General features: G+C 40.8%; 1 protein-coding gene across 1 annotated transcript; it reads left to right on the top strand.

The window, feature by feature from the left end:
• The first annotated feature begins 157 nt into the window (after positions 1–157).
• foxg1a (forkhead box G1a) lies at positions 158–1,779 on the top strand. The gene has a single exon (XM_036593416.1). The coding sequence runs from the start codon at positions 465–467 to the stop codon at positions 1,674–1,676; it is 1,212 nt and encodes a 403-aa protein (XP_036449309.1). The 5' UTR covers positions 158–464; the 3' UTR covers positions 1,677–1,779.
• The last annotated feature ends 14,295 nt before the right edge of the window (positions 1,780–16,074 follow it).

Genomic DNA, 16,074 nt, shown 5'->3' with positions numbered 1-16,074 from the left:
AATGGCGGTTTCTGCTCTTTATTTTCTTGGTGGGAGCTCACCGTTCCCCGCGCGCGCGCGCGCCCGTGCGGCGTCCTCACGCGAGCGCGCGTGCGTGCTGGCGCGCGGCCGCTAAGAGCCGCTCTCTGATTGGCTGCGAGGAGGGAGGACGCTTTAATACTTATTGCGGCCGTGGTTGGCTGCATCCCGTAAAGGTTCAACTCGATTTTTTTCTAGCTTTAGTGTCTGTGGCTCCGTAATTAATTGTAGCTAGCTGTCTCTTATCGACGCGTTTTTCAAGGAACATGAAATAGTTTGTTGGACCGTGTTTGTGTGCGTGTGTGTGTGTATGTGTGTGCGCGCGGTGTTTCTGGGTTGATTTTCCCCCCTTTTCCCCTGTCGAACGGAGTTGCCGGCGTTTAAGAGATTTTGAGATCCAACTGTGCTGCTGCTGGTTGTTGCTGTTCTACCCGTTTTTGCGTGTGATGTTGGATATGGGAGAGCGGAAAGAAGTGAAAATGATTCCCAAATCGTCGTTCAGCATAAACAGCCTGGTTCCTGAAGCCGTCCAGAGCGACAACCAACACCGCGCCGAGGAAGAGGAGAAGATCCCTCTGTCCGGAGCGCAGGACGCCAAGCAGGAGAGCGTGTGTGCTAAAAGTGACAGCTCGGACGCGACCTGCGCGGAGGACAAGGACAAGCAGGAAGAGAAGAAGGACTTGAAGGAGGGCGAGGGCGGAGGGAAAGACGGGGAGAAGAAGAACGGCAAGTACGAGAAGCCGCCGTTCAGCTACAACGCGCTCATCATGATGGCCATCCGGCAGAGTCCGGAGAAGCGGCTCACGCTCAACGGCATCTACGAGTTCATCATGAAAAACTTTCCGTACTACCGGGAGAACAAGCAGGGCTGGCAAAACTCCATCCGCCACAACCTGAGCCTCAACAAATGCTTCGTCAAAGTGCCGCGGCACTACGACGACCCGGGCAAGGGCAACTACTGGATGCTCGACCCGTCCAGCGACGACGTGTTCATCGGTGGGACGACGGGCAAACTCCGCCGGAGGTCTACCACGTCGCGGGCCAAGCTGGCGTTCAAGCGGGGCGCGCGGCTCACGTCCACCGGCCTCACGTTCATGGACCGGGCCGGTTCCCTCTACTGGCCAATGTCCCCCTTCCTCTCCCTGCACCACCCGAGGGCGAGCAGCGCGCTCAGTTACAACGGCACGTCCTCGGCGTACCCCAGCCACCCCATGTCCTACAGCACCATGCTGACCCAGAACAGCCTGAGCAACAACCACTCGTTCCCAGCCTCGAACGGCCTGGACAGACTCGTGAACGGGGAGCTGCCGTACGCCACGCACCACCTGACAGCGGCCGCGTTGGCCGCCTCTGTTCCCTGCGGCCTGTCGGTGCCCTGCTCCGGGACCTACTCGCTCAACCCGTGCTCGGTGAACCTGCTGGCCGGACAGACTGGCTACTTCTTCCCGCACGTGCCGCACCCGTCCATGAGCTCTCAGTCCGGCGGGGCGATGAGCTCCCGGGCTGCCTCGTCCTCCTCGCCCCAAGCGGCCTCCTCTCTGCCGTGTGACTCTTTACGGCCTTCGCTACCGAGTTTCTCCTCGGGACTGTCCGCCGGACTCTCTGACTACTTCACACATCAAAACCAAGGGTCAACGTCAAACCCACTTATACACTAACTAAACATCCACAGGAGCAGACTGTAAGTGAACATTCTGCACCCATTCACACTGTAATATATATATAAATATATATTAAAAAAGGAAAAAAAATACTGGGAGAGAAAGGAACGTGCAAGCAGCCGAACTCCAGGTATTTTGTATTAAATTCTTCAATTCTTCTCCTTTATTTCTGTACACGAACGTCAAGTGTCGAGGAACTGTTTTTTTATGATTTCCACTGTCAGCAACGTGCAATGTGACAAGATTTTAAAAAAAAATGAGGGTAAAGAGTAGCGCTTTTTCTTTCTTCTTTTTTTTTGAAAGGCAGTACAAATTTTACATTAGAATGTGTATTTAAATAGTGGTTACAGATTTGTCTAATTTTAATTGTTAAAAAATATCTAAACCATCGTATCGACACCACCAGTCGTCATGTTTGCAGTATTATCACGTATCATGAGCGCACTGGTGGAGTATGATTTTACAAATTAACACAACAATTTTTTTATTATTTTTTCTTTTTTTTCTTTTTTTTATATAAATAAATGTGCTCTATAAGTGCAAAATACCCGTTCAAATTCATGGCTCCTTGTTATTTTGTCAGTTTCACAGGCTACTATTAATGGAATAAATGCATTCACAATGCGTTATTTTATGCATTTTTTAAGTACAGTTTCTTTATAGACCAAAGAATGGGTATAAAACTACATTTTTTCAGTATTCACCACCTGACGGACGGTTTTGAAGGGAACAGACTGAATGCTTTTAGCTTGTGTTTTTGCATATTTAGGCTCCTGTATGTGGTCACCACCAGGTCCTATTCCTTTTTTTGTAATTAGTGAAATGTCAATTCCTGTTGTAATTATAGGTTAACTTTGCGAAGTGTAACCGTGTTGAGTAAATGCCTCATAAAAAATATTGAGTGAATGTTTATGTCGTCTTTAAATTCCATGGTTGTGATTTTGTGCTCTTATGCCCGTGTTTGTCGCTTAAACTGTTAACCGAACAAAATAAAAAGAATAGGTTTACGTTCATTTACCCGCAACATTTTGTCTTCTTTGCAGAACCCCAGAATATTTTAGCTGCATTTAAATATGGCTTTGTTGCTTTGCTGCAGTGCTTTTGACATTTAAGCGACAGTTTGCGGGTATGGCGCTGGATTCGGCCCTGGTTTTGGTGAAGGCCTACCAAAATCTCCCAATTTGGAAATTTGGCCGCCAAAAATGCGTCTTTTGACACTTTCTGAAATTTCAGAGGAGAAAAAAAATATGCAATGTGTTTAATTATCATAGGCTACTTACTGTTAGGATGACCGCAGAGAGTTGCTGTTGGCCTGTTCGCCAATTTCTGCCAAACTCTCCCAAATTCTCCTGCGATTACTTCTTTGGCGTATTTTTTTTATTTATTTATTTATTTATTTATTTATGCGCCGTATTTTTTATGCATTATTATATCTTCAGTTCCTCTCTGGCTTGGCCCAGTGGTAACAATCTCTACCGTGTCCTGCTTTCTCCTAGACAATGGAGTCGTTAGTTGCAATGAAACGGAGCAAGAATCGAGCTTTCAGCACTTTTAAGTCCAGTAATTTGTTCATTTCTTAAAGAGGCATCGTGTTAAATGTGGCCGGCTGTAATGCAATAACCTCTTTGCTTTTCACAAAAGGCCAGTGGAACTCAATATCTCCTTGCAAGATGTTATCACTCAAATGTTAAACGGGGTGACCACTCAGAAGAACAAAGACTGAGGGAGAAGGGGTTAAATTTTGGAGGCACAATATTTTCTGAATGGCAGAAAAAGCGTCATGACCGTTTAGAAAGGAATTAAACTCACAGTTGTGAATTACAACCAGGCCTGTAGTCTTCATTGTAGACAAGCTACATAGCTTCATTACCTAATCATTACTGCTTTATCATTATTTATGCTGGTCAACACTTAAACGTAGAAATTACCAATTAAAAAACAATTAAAAAATAAAACAAAAAAACATTAAAATGGGAAAAAATGTTTTTATCCAGAATTCAAACTGAGTTTAAAATGCAGATAGGCAGAGCGGGTGGCTACTTTATTTTTGTACATATGCTGTATTGGAAACTTATTAGCTGCTGTTATTGCCTTTTATTTATTTATGAATTGTTATTTATTTTTGACCTGTGCTGATTTAGGCTGTTCCTGTGCCCTGGCTGATGCGTGCATATTGGTATTAGCTACAGTGTTGCTGTGTGCGTTAGTGGTGGCAGAAAAAAAAGAAAAAAAATGACAGCACCTGAAACTGATGAGCCGTTTTCATACAGGTTCCTCTCTGAGTTAATGCCTACAGAGCAGTGATGTCTGGACTGTGTGCTCTGCGTTTTAATTAGCCTCTGCCTCCCCGTCTGCAGCCATAAGCAATCAATGTACCTGAACCACAGACGAGGCCTCGGATCACACTGAGGACAATAAAGCAGCGGTTCAGATTTGCGATTGAGTTGTGGGGCCTGTAGTAGTGTGGAGCATGGGCAAGGCTTATACAGTGCTAATGAAGACATGTAGGTGAGACCATGCTTATTATTATTATTATTATTATTATTATTATTATTATGCAGTAGGCTTGGCTGAAGGCGTGGTTTTCTTTTCTTCCCTCGAGGCACAGGGAAAGCGGGGTGGCCACTCTGGTCATACTGTCGCTATACAGGCACCAGACAGTCCGATAAAGTCACAAATAAAATGTAATAGCGGGAGTATTTGGTGCTTGCTGCTTGCCTTCGTGAATTAAATAAGATCCATTCATTGCTTTTTGTTTTTTTATTTTAGTGACAAAAGCTGTTCTGGCTCTACACTGTATTGTCCTCAACAATATTAGCTGAGACGTGTGGAGTGATAGACGCTTCACTAACATCTGTTTTATAATTATAGGTTGATAATAAATACTATCTGATATTTAATAACCTTAATTGTTTTGATGCAGTGAATTGTCAGACTACACTATATAAAGGCTGTGTGTGAGAGTGCTTTCTAAGAACACGTATTGATTTGAAAGCTAATAACAAATGCGAATTAGGCGTGTACTCTGACCTAAATCATACTTTATATTCTTTTGAAAAAGTTATTTAACAATCTGTTGATTATTATTATTATTATTATTATTATTGTAGCAATAGTATTTTTTTTGCCATTGTCCTTTGGTCATCATAACCTGTGAGTAAATGCACTTAGATGGTTATTTAAAAGGTATTATTTAAAATGTACAAAACTTTAACTGAAATGAGGCTCATGTAGTATTGACATTGGTTGGTTGTAGTCAATATGAACTGTTGTGTGTAGCTGAGGCCTGCTGTGCTCATATTTACCCCAGTCCTTCTCCAACATTTACCTTCTGTTTATCACTTACATTTAACTGACAGGTATAAAGTTCACGGAAAGATCTAAATTTTTTAATTTACGCAACTATAAAAGACATAAACTATAAACCATAACATTTCTCTTCCCCTAGTACATAATTACCTAAAAGCTTTCATCCTCAAAGGGCAAAAAAGCTGTAATGTAAAACGATCAGCTCCACAGAGGGATATATATATATCAGAGCCGTTTATCCAAGTTGTAAACCATTGAAATCCCTCTAAATGGTAAATGGCCGTTTCCTCTCTCAGTGTAATATGAGCTGGGCAGAGTGAGGGCGCTAGAATAACGCAGAACTGCACACAGACACCTCTCACAGCACAGCGCACAAAACAGCCAGCATAGTTACTCTTACTCTCAGGATATATATATATATATATATATATATATATATATATATATATATATATATATATATATGCAAAAAAAAAACAAAACAAAAATGAACGAATGTGGATTATAATGGATATGGACACCTGCTTTTAGCGATGCTGATCCCTTTAACAGGGATTGATATGAAAAGCGTTTTAGTAATAATATTAAAAATACAATAATAATAATAATAATAATAATAATAATAATAATAATAATACCGTTAAAATGCTGTTTTGTGTTCTTGTATTGTTGTTGTTGTGCACTTCGTATTAAATATTGTACAATAATAGGTAGCCTTTAATATTCCTGCTGCGGCCAGGATAATATCAGTAATGATGAGAGATGCATGAAGGGTTTCGTTACAAAGCGCATTATAGACACTTTTGAACATGTGCTTTTTTGATATCCGTTGTTGGAAGTGAGCTTTACACTTTGCAAGAAATATCACTGCTATGTTACGATTAATACATTCTTTATTAGAGAAATGAAGACGCTGTTATTCTGTTATACTGTTTATATCCAAAATGATTACAAACGGCCTATAGAGCGTTTTGGAATGAAGCTGTTCATGTTATAATGGTTTTATTAAGGACAATTGGTGATAAATGTTTTGTAACAAAGTTATAACGTATGTCGGACAAAATTTGGTTTATTGCGCATGAATAATTTTATGGAACATATTTCCACGCTCGACAGCTGATCGTAAACCACATTTAAAGTGCAGATCTGCTGTGAGCTGTGTGTACAAAGACAGGATGAGTGTATCGGTTCCTCTACGCCTCTAGCTGTGCTGATAGATCCGCTGTTCTGGTCAGTCTGGAGCAACAGGCTGCTGTTGAGCTGTGATGCGGAGTCTGAGTGCAGTATTAAAGCAGTTTCTTGTGAGCGGTTTGGAAAACACGCGACAGGACGTGAATAATCGTTTTAATGAGAGTGTGCAAAGCATCGACCTGTCGGGTTAAACAAACAATTTGTAGCCTGACGAAGTGGGATTGTTTAAGTGCAAAGTGGTGTCATTCTCATTCAGACCCTCTCACTGAGCCCACAGATCTCATACATACACACACACACACACACACACACACACACCCGGACACTTCCTCATCTCTTAAAAATAATATTACTCTCAACACAACTCCTCAGTGTTAGTTTTGGCACCCACCCGAGAGACAGTGCATTTATTAAATCACTTTATTAGGCCTGTTGGTTTGTATCTACATTTAGGCTTTGATTACACCTGCAGTATGATTTAAGATGTTTGCGTGATGAGAGCAGACATCAGACTGGCCGTGCTGTTTTTTTGTTGAGCTGTTTGTAGAAAACATAATAATCACAGTCTTCCCTCAGAGTGGCCTGATCTAACGCTCTAGGATCATTAAACATGAAGACATTTTTTATTTTAACACAATTTTAACGTTTTAATGTAACGTCGATTTAATTGAGTTACAACAAATAAATACATATTTTTTCATATTCATTAATTTTAGTATTCATATTTTTCTTACAAAGATTCAAAAGGGCGGAAAGATAAAAACAGGTTATTAAATTGATTTTATAGTAGCCATTCTACTTAGGCTGCTTTTGGGAAAGAGCAACGTGCGCAACTCGACATCAATTAATCAATCAATCAATCCATCAATCAATCAATCAATCAATGTTCGTGGAATGCAGGTAGATGCGGATAATTTATCTGGACATGGTTCAGTGTTAATGTGGTTTTGTGCACATAAAAGTTCCTGATGTTGAGGCCCAGTGGCCCTTAAAGGGGAATTTTCAAGGTTTCTGCATAATTCACTCGTTGAAATGTAAACAAAGTCATTCAGAGTGCTTTGACGTGAAATGATACATTTGAGAGAAATTTGCTGACTTAACAATGGTGATTTTTTTACAGTGGTGAATTTACAATGGTGACTTCTTTACACTGGTAATTTCTTTACAGTGGTGATTTCTTTACACTGGTGCTGATGGGAACCAGAGGTCATGATGTATACAGTGCATAGCCATTTTATTTACTATCCAAAACCGCCAGTGAACCTACACGTGCCTTCTGAGATTGTATTTGTAATGTTGATTATTGTAAAATGGTAGTAAATTTGGAAAAAAAATAGGTTTTCTTTGGCGGCCTAGCAGCACCCTGCAAGTACGTCTTCGCCATATATATATATATATATATATATATATATATATATATATATATATACATATATATATATTTTAAAAATGTAGCATTTTGGGCTAAATTGTCATTTCAAAACGATTAAAGCATAATCTCAGCCATCAGTCAAGATATTAATAACAATTTTGCATAACAAGTTTCTGCAAGGCATTAGACTCTTCAGACGTCTGGTTCATATCACCTCCACTGTGAACTATTCTGACCCGGTCAGTTTCTCTAGAATGGAGCATTTCACATCGAACCACTTAAAACACCATTGTATATATCCTAACGATTTAATTACGGCGAAAATTTTGAAAAATTGGTAGAATTCCCCTTTAGCTTCTTCCTCTTCCTCCCCTTCCTCTTCACCGCCCCCCCCCCGGTTCTGACAGCGGTTGCTCGTGTATTCAGCAGCCGTTCGCTGTCTCAGATTATAAGAATGTCCGCCATCACTCTCAGACACGCCAATCACTCGCAGTAGCTCTGACTCGGAGCTCGGCCGCGGAGCTCGAGGCCTGGGGCTTAACCACACACTGTCTCTCGGTTTGGAAGGCGAATTTTCTTTATGCGCGCCATGAATCATTCCTGTGGGCCTGGTGTAAATGTGTTTATTAAAACGCCAAACATTGTTTAGCATTGACGCCACACAAAGACGTTAGCATGTTACCACGTATCGCCTGCAGTTCAGTCAGTTCATTTACAGGGCGTTAAATGATTTGTTTATTCCAGCTGCGCACCAAAATAAACTCCGCGCACCTGAAATTCATTGTGGACGTGGACACGCGCGTCTCACACATTTCTTTCTTTAACACGTCAGAGACAAAGAGCAGATCAGTCATGCGCCCCGGCAGTGAGCGGCTGCAAGCTGTACTTGTTTCGAAGGTTAAAGATGGTCACATAGAATGTGATTATTTATTTATTTATTTGTTTGTTTATTTATTTATTTAAACTGCTATTGTTAAACGCTCGCTCCTGTGTTCATCTTAACTCAGTAGTGTCTCGGCTGTGCTTTGCTGCCTCTGGCATCTCTCTCGAGCTGCTCAGCTGTGAGGCAGTGTGCGGAATCACGGCTCTGCTGCTATCACATGTCACACTCCCAATGCGGATCGCCTCTCCGAAACGGGATCACCAACAGGCCGACAAGAAAGCCTTCCGCCTGGGATGAATTCCCTCCAGCCGCCCTCAAACTGTTACAGCAAGCACTCGGCCTGTTTCTGACGCGCTAGCCTAACCAGTTCTCTTGAAATAAGCCAGAGTTCTCTATAACATCTATATGAAGCCTCATTATGACGTCCTTCTAGACAAAGTATATTATACATGCAGGGATTTATTCTGATAACGACAAGCTCTGATGACACTTTTAATATCCTACAATATCGACGCAGTAACCAGGCCTGGCTGGCTCTGTTGAACACACACACACACACACACACACACACACACACACACACACACATTCACATTAGCCCACAGACCTACTGCCCAGGTGCGTGCGTCTAAAAAATAAAAGTCCTCCTACTTTTGAGATTTCACTAATATGTTTTCAGTGTGAACATATGGACGCCGTTGATGATTATTTCATGCATTCATATTTTGACTGTCGCCATGTTCAGGTCAGTAATGCGCTATAATGCATTTCCTATCATTACCTACATTGTTATTAGAGTCTAACCTTTACTGGCAGTAGCAGTAACAGCAGCAATATTATAGCCACAGGACATAAAACAGTGGGAATAATAATAATAATAATAATAATAATAATAACAATAACAATAACAATAACAATAACAATAACAAATATTATTATTATTATTATTATTATTATTATATTTATTATTATTACCCTACTACTAATAATAATAATTACTGTCGTTGTTGTTTAGGACTCTTTGCTTATTAATTCAAATTATGGCAGTGCGGTGGTCTAAACGTTGACCCTCAGGAAGAGAAGGGATTCAAGGAATGGCACAAACAACAAAGATCAACACCTTTATCCAGGACATTAATCTGCAAAAGGCATTAAATTGTTGGCATCTGGGAGATTTTGCAGCATGCAAAGTGCACAATTGCATAAATTATATTTTTCTGTATGCACGAGTTTGAACCCCGCCCTTATTCCTCATAAACACTGTCCTAAATCGTGTCTCTTTAGCTTACAGTCAAAACCAACACGCGGCCATTAAAGTTTGCCTGCCTTGTCGCCTTGTTAATCTACAATAAACCTCGCTTTATTTATCTCCGCCACCCAAGACACACTAAAACAGCGCCTCTTAAAAGCTGAGCTACTTCCACCTGCTTTTTAGTCCTCTAGCAGAAGAATGGAGATATTTTTTACTCCCTATTTCGTACTGTTGGGGTGAGGCAGGTTGTCTGTCAGTGCAGTATAGGCGACAGTCTGTCTACAAGCAGTAAGCTGATCTGCAGAGTGCTGGAGGAAAACGGGCAAGATTCCTGGCCTGCAAGCCGAGATATTGATCTACCTCAGGCACCTAAACAAAGCCTCACCTGTTTCCCTTGTCCATACTTTATTTTATGCCGTCTAATGCTTGTTTTGTTTGACATTTCTTTTATTTCCACGGATCCGAGCTTTGATACACGTTTTGGGGGGGAGTGCTACATAAACACGGCGTTGTACCTGAACGTCCACAATCTCTGGAGCTGCATGCCCACTCCTTCAGAAAAAACACCCTCCCGTTGTCTTTACCATTCAGCCAGGATAAATAAAAAGTTTTCCTCCAGCCCGGGGGCAGGGTCCAATAACACCCAACGCGAGATAAAAACTAATTACTCCCATTATGGCCCACCAGTGCGACTTTTCATAAACACGGATCCGCTAATAGCTCCTGTATTATTTAGCAGGACCAACTCCTTGAGCTCGCTTGTTCAACATATCAAGATTAGTTTCAGATCTTGTAGGGCTGTTCCCGACTCCAGTGGTGGCGGAGATTCCTCCATCCAGCGCTTTATCAGCCGTGTTCCCTACACGGGGCTGCTGACAGACAGCCAGCAGCCAAGGGAGGGAAGCGAGGTGCCTTTTGCCAAAGAGGCTAATCACATATTCCTCTGTAAATAATGCATTGTCAGAAGCAAATGTTGGCCATTTGTTCGCGGCATAATATTTGCAGCGCTCTTTGAAACGAGCGAGAGTTTTCTTCTTATCACTTTTAACGTGTACACAATAAATTGTGGATGCAATGCCTCAGCAAGAAACAGTTGCATGCTTTGACATGACAAAATGTTACACATTTCAGATGTACAGATAAGGCTTTGACAGAAATTCACAATATTTTTGTACAATATATTTTTGACAGAATTGTACAGTAACCTGGGCGTCCACCTATAAAACCAAACGCGCTCATATACACGCAACTGGAGATTATTAATGATCATACAGGCCAAATGAAGTCAAACTAAATTACTCTTATCTAGGGCTCATTTTGCTACTCAATTTTAATAGTCGACAGATTCTACTTACAAAAACATATGTTTTCGTATATACATACATATATATATATATATATATATATATATATATATATATATATATATATATATATATATATACAAATCCCTTTTGACATCAGCTCTATAAAAGAAACGTATAAAGCCTCAAACGCGTTACTCTGTGCGGAACAAACAATTCTGAAGCCAACCATCACACCTGTGAAGTAGCCCACTGGAAAATGGACAGTGCTCAGTTAATGGTGGTGATGGTGTCAGTCCAAAGAGAGAAGACGGAGGCTTTTGGCCATTTCAAAGGAGAATCTCATCGGAGCATCAGCTTCTGGGGAGGGAGGCACTTTTTAGGCTGACACAAACAGGTGCCTCAACCAGACTCTCTGTTCTCTCAACAAACAAGCCCAGCTTCTCAAATCCACCCACTGAGACCCTTTACACTAGACAATGTGTTAAAATGTCTGCATGCTTGGAGCTGGTACAAGGCTAGGCACCTGGATTTGGAAGTGAGGTTGTGCAAACTGACACAAGTGAGGAATAAGACTTGGGAATGAACTAGCTGGAGGTTCAGCTGGTTTGTGTGGATTGAGAAGCAGGACACTGAATTTTGAGGGAGTCAGTGAGTGGTGGTAGCGTGGCTAGCTCGCTGCTAAAAAGGCTACCAAGAGCAAACCGGAGGCCAGCGGGCCTCAATCTCCCAGTGGGGCACCAAAGAGAATGAATGGGCAACGAGAGGGTCCTGGTGTATAGAGCAACCGTTGTGCACCTGAGCAAAGCACTTAACCCTAAGTTGAGTGCTGCATCATGTTACCCTAGTCCCCTTAACCCCTCCTCCATCCAGGGCACTGCCGCAAAAAGAGGAACTGTTCTCTGGGAGTTTTCCCAGGTTATAGAAAGGTATTAGGGGTAAATGGGAAGGCAGGGTGGGGAGAAAATGTGGGTGTGCTGGCTTGATGTGTAGGAGACCCTTGAAGTTGTGGAGGAGCAAAAATGGCTGACATTCAGGGGTCTAAGACTTTGAAGTTGGGCAAATAAAGGATTGAAGAGCATGTCTTCATGTGGTTGTTAAACGTGCCAGCAACCAGATCACTCATTCACTATAAGCTGTCCACATATACTTTATAAAACAACAGCAGCAAACAGCATTCTTTTGGCTGAAGCCAGAGAAGAACCACCTTTGGTTCCATAAAGAACCTTTCAGTGGATGATGGTTCAAACAGATTTGCCAGTGAGAAGAACCATTTTAAAGTTTGAAGAATCAACCAAGAAAGAAAGATTCAATACTAATTAAAGGTTTTTCTTAGAACTATACATCCAAATTAAGAACCATTAAGAAACCTACATTCTTAACTTTTAAGAGTGTACTGTGATCTGAAATCAATGATGTACTTGCAAGTAATAACAATGAAATGAAATGGTGTAATGTTCCACTCCAGCATACTTAAAATGTGAAATGTCCAGTTGTTAACCAGAGTTCAAAAAAGTCTATGAAAAAATGACTAGGCTTTAACAGAATCAAACAAAAATCAAGCTGATATCAGCGCTGAAGCCGGGTCATGTGCCCAGCGGGACGTGTGTCTGGATTAGGGAATGAGGAATGTGAGCCTGCAACGAAACACGGGTGTTTAGATGCGGGAGGCAGATACTCCAGGACTGCAGAGCAAAAAACAAGCGTGTAGAGGAAGGGAGAGTATCCCTGTCTGGCTGCAGTGAGGAGTCCTGGCCTCACAGTTGTATGGAAGTGAGGGTGTCTGGATTGCCCTTTTACTGACCCTGCCCTGTCCCTCTAATGCTTGGTGCACATGTCCGTGACACACTGAATAGTTTTCACCATTCATCCCTGTCAGAGTGATTGCACTTCGAGGAGCAAAACAGACAAGCAGAGAGAAAAAAGGAAACAGAGAGAAAAAGAGGGAGAGAGATTAAGTCACACTTATTTGTCCAATTTGATAGAAGATTATGTACTGTAGAAAAAAAAACACATATATGTTTCAGCCTTTGGGTGCTGAGTGTGTTTCACAGTGTTTGCATATTACCATCATCAAAGGCTTAAGGTTCGCAAAAGCTTCCCAACACATCACATACTCGACAAAAATAAACAAGCAAACAACAAACAACAGCAGCAGCAGCAGCAGCAGTAACAAAGACAACCAGTCAGTTCGCTGGTCTTAGTTTTAATTCTAGTGCTTACCTACATATCAGTGGTCTTTTATAGAAAACTGTGGCAAGAGCACATCATTACATCACATTATATTAGATGACCTTTGATGATATTTCTACTTCTATTTACTAAACAGAAATGTTACACTCATGATCTGAAGCCGCTGTGGGAGAATTACTGACCCTGTTCAAAACAAACCAGGACAATTTGCTGGACTTAAGCTGAAGTTTGCGCTGCATTTGGACGCCCTGTGTGTCATAAAACTCAAAATCAACTAACATTGATGTTTGGTGTTCTGGTCAGAACTAGCCTACTTTAAGAAATAAAAAAGTTTTGATCCTCCCATGTGAAGTTGTGAGAAGTTTTTTCCTTCAAACAGCGATCTCACACGTGAGCTTTAAAATTCTACAAAATTCTACATTTCTATGCGTCCTAATACTGCTGTTTTATTTGATTTCATTTTATTTTTAAAACCACTACCATATGATTGCTCCCCAAGGAAAGCTTGTGCACTACCGACTGACTGTTAAAGCATTTACAGCATTTAAAAGCAACATTTTCTAATACTGAAGAAGGAATGTGTGTGTGTGTGTGTGTGTGTGTGTGCGCGTATGTGTACATAATCATAAATAAAGCATTATTTAATTGTACATTCATGATATTAACTTCAATGTTGCATTTTACTGATACTGGAAATTTTACTTTTTTCCCAGCTAAATTTCTATGGTCGACATTTAAACCTATATACGTAGGATTTTTTAAGTGTTATATACTGTCAATATAATCCACGCTTCCATTTAGTTCTAAAGCCTGGACTAATTTCAGTCAACTAATTCATAACTATTTTTCTACTTTTTATACAAACACCTGTTATTATATTGTCAGCGTATTTTATTGTAGATTTGGATACCAACGATTTCCATTATAAAATAAGTCTTTTTTATGAATTATTATCAATCACTCTGTCACGTCTACGCTCGATGATTTATTGACAAATTTTTCTCCTCCTGAGCCTCAATAGCTTTTAGTAAAAAACACTATTTTTAAAGCCACGTTTTGTCACGCCAACGTTGCAAATCGTTTCTTGCCTATTATGAACCATGTAGCATCTGTTTGTGTTGTTCCATCGTCACCATTCCTCCTCGGTGCCAAAAGGAGGGAAAGAGAGAGAGAGAGAGAGAGAAAGAGAGAGAGAGAGAGAGAGAGAGAGAGAGAGAGAGAGAGAGAGAGAGAGAGAGATGTGCATGAAGCAAAAGAGAGAAATAACAGTCTTAAATTTGTCATTGTCTTCCTCCTGCATGTCTGGCAGTGCGTGCTGCAGTAGCCTGAATCCACCCCGTGATGCGCTCCTCACTCACGCTGAGAATGTTTACAGTCGTAATCAAGGTCCATGTAACTTGTTTGTGAAATGTTTTGCCTTTATGTTTTAGAGGTGCTATACAATTTGCAAATAGTAGGGCATGAAGTCACAGTTTGATTAAATTGCTGTCAGTACGAGAAAGGAAAAAAGAAAACAGAGGCATTGTGCAAAAGCACACACACAGACCGAGGATGCTGCTTTGTAACCTTTTAGTTTGAGAATCTGTTTCGGTTTTATCATCACTAAATCTAATTCATGCACCACTTTGTCATGAAGACGGATAGAGATTATAATGTTTTTACAATGGTTTATAAACGCCTGTGTGCTACAGAGTATTTCCCTCTCGCTCATATTTAAGATGAAAATATTTTCTCCGAGAGGAAAAAAAAACATTAAAACATTAGCATTATTTTATGTCTACTAATTTATTTTTTTGATGAAGGGTGAAATCTACGAGTCACTATTAAAGCTCCTGGGTTATTTGCAATGTTTCCCAACAGTTCTCCCAGTTTGCCGACAAGTGAGACTGATGCCTAAATAGTATCTTCTCTGTGTGTGTGTGTTTGTGTGTTGCAGTGTGTGAGCTCAAGGGAGCCCTGCACCGAGCCTGTTCTACACACACACACACACACACAGAGAGAGAGAGAGAGAGAGAGAGAGAGAGAGAGAGAGAGAGAGAGAGAGAGACGGGACTCAAAGCATCAATGTTACAAGAGTTACCTTAATGAGAAAGGATTTCATGTGTTTATTTACATGGAGGAAACAAGTGTGTGCCCACCTCGCCCATGTGCCATGGAGGGCTTCGCTTTTGCACACCCAAAGATTCGACTCCCAGTGGACACATCTCCAGAGATGTCCGCTTCAAGGTGTCTTTTAGTGTGTGTCTACACTGAACAAAGTAAACAACACGTCTCATTGTAACACACAAAGGAATATGAGAGAAACAGCCTCTCAATGAGATAATGAGAGAGGTTTTTGCTGCTTTCTTGGTAAACACCATATGCCACAGAGGAAACAAGTGAAAAAAAAAAACATGTAACTATTTTTTATATTAAAGTTAATGTCCACTATTTAATTTAGCTATCAATAAACAGTAAACATTATAAAACGTATTTATCTCCTCTTCAAGAATAAGCTATGTTATCTGACGATAACTCTCTGCTGCTCTCATTATTCTACATGATGGCGGTCATTTGCCTACATCATTAATAAACACCACAAAAAATGGCTTTGTTCAAGCTATAAAAACAGACCTCTACATAAATACATTAATTTAATGAAATGAAAACACTGCTCAATATCCAGTGAGCAGAGAGCGTGTAAAACCACCAAATCCACATTCTTTTATTGATTAAATATGAATATTATTTTGGGGCAAATCTGACTTTTCTTAACAACCAGCTGTTCTTGAAAAATAGCATTCAAAGAGGCAGGTGGAGGCAAAGTTCTCTTCACATGTGTCATTCAGTTCATGATGGTTTACTATGTGCGTGTGTGTGTGTGTGTGTGTGTGTGTGAGTGTTTTTACATA

This window comes from Colossoma macropomum, unplaced genomic scaffold (genome assembly GCF_904425465.1).
Source record: "Colossoma macropomum unplaced genomic scaffold, Colossoma_macropomum, whole genome shotgun sequence".
NCBI lineage: Eukaryota > Metazoa > Chordata > Actinopteri > Characiformes > Serrasalmidae > Colossoma > Colossoma macropomum.
Note: the sequence above shows the minus strand (reverse complement) of the source record. Positions and strands in the feature narration are given on the sequence as shown.

Excerpts from the sequence above, each read along its gene's own strand:
- foxg1a (XM_036593416.1), top strand. The coding sequence starts at position 465 with ATGTTGGATATGGGAGAGCGGAAAGAAGTGAAAATGATTCCCAAATCG.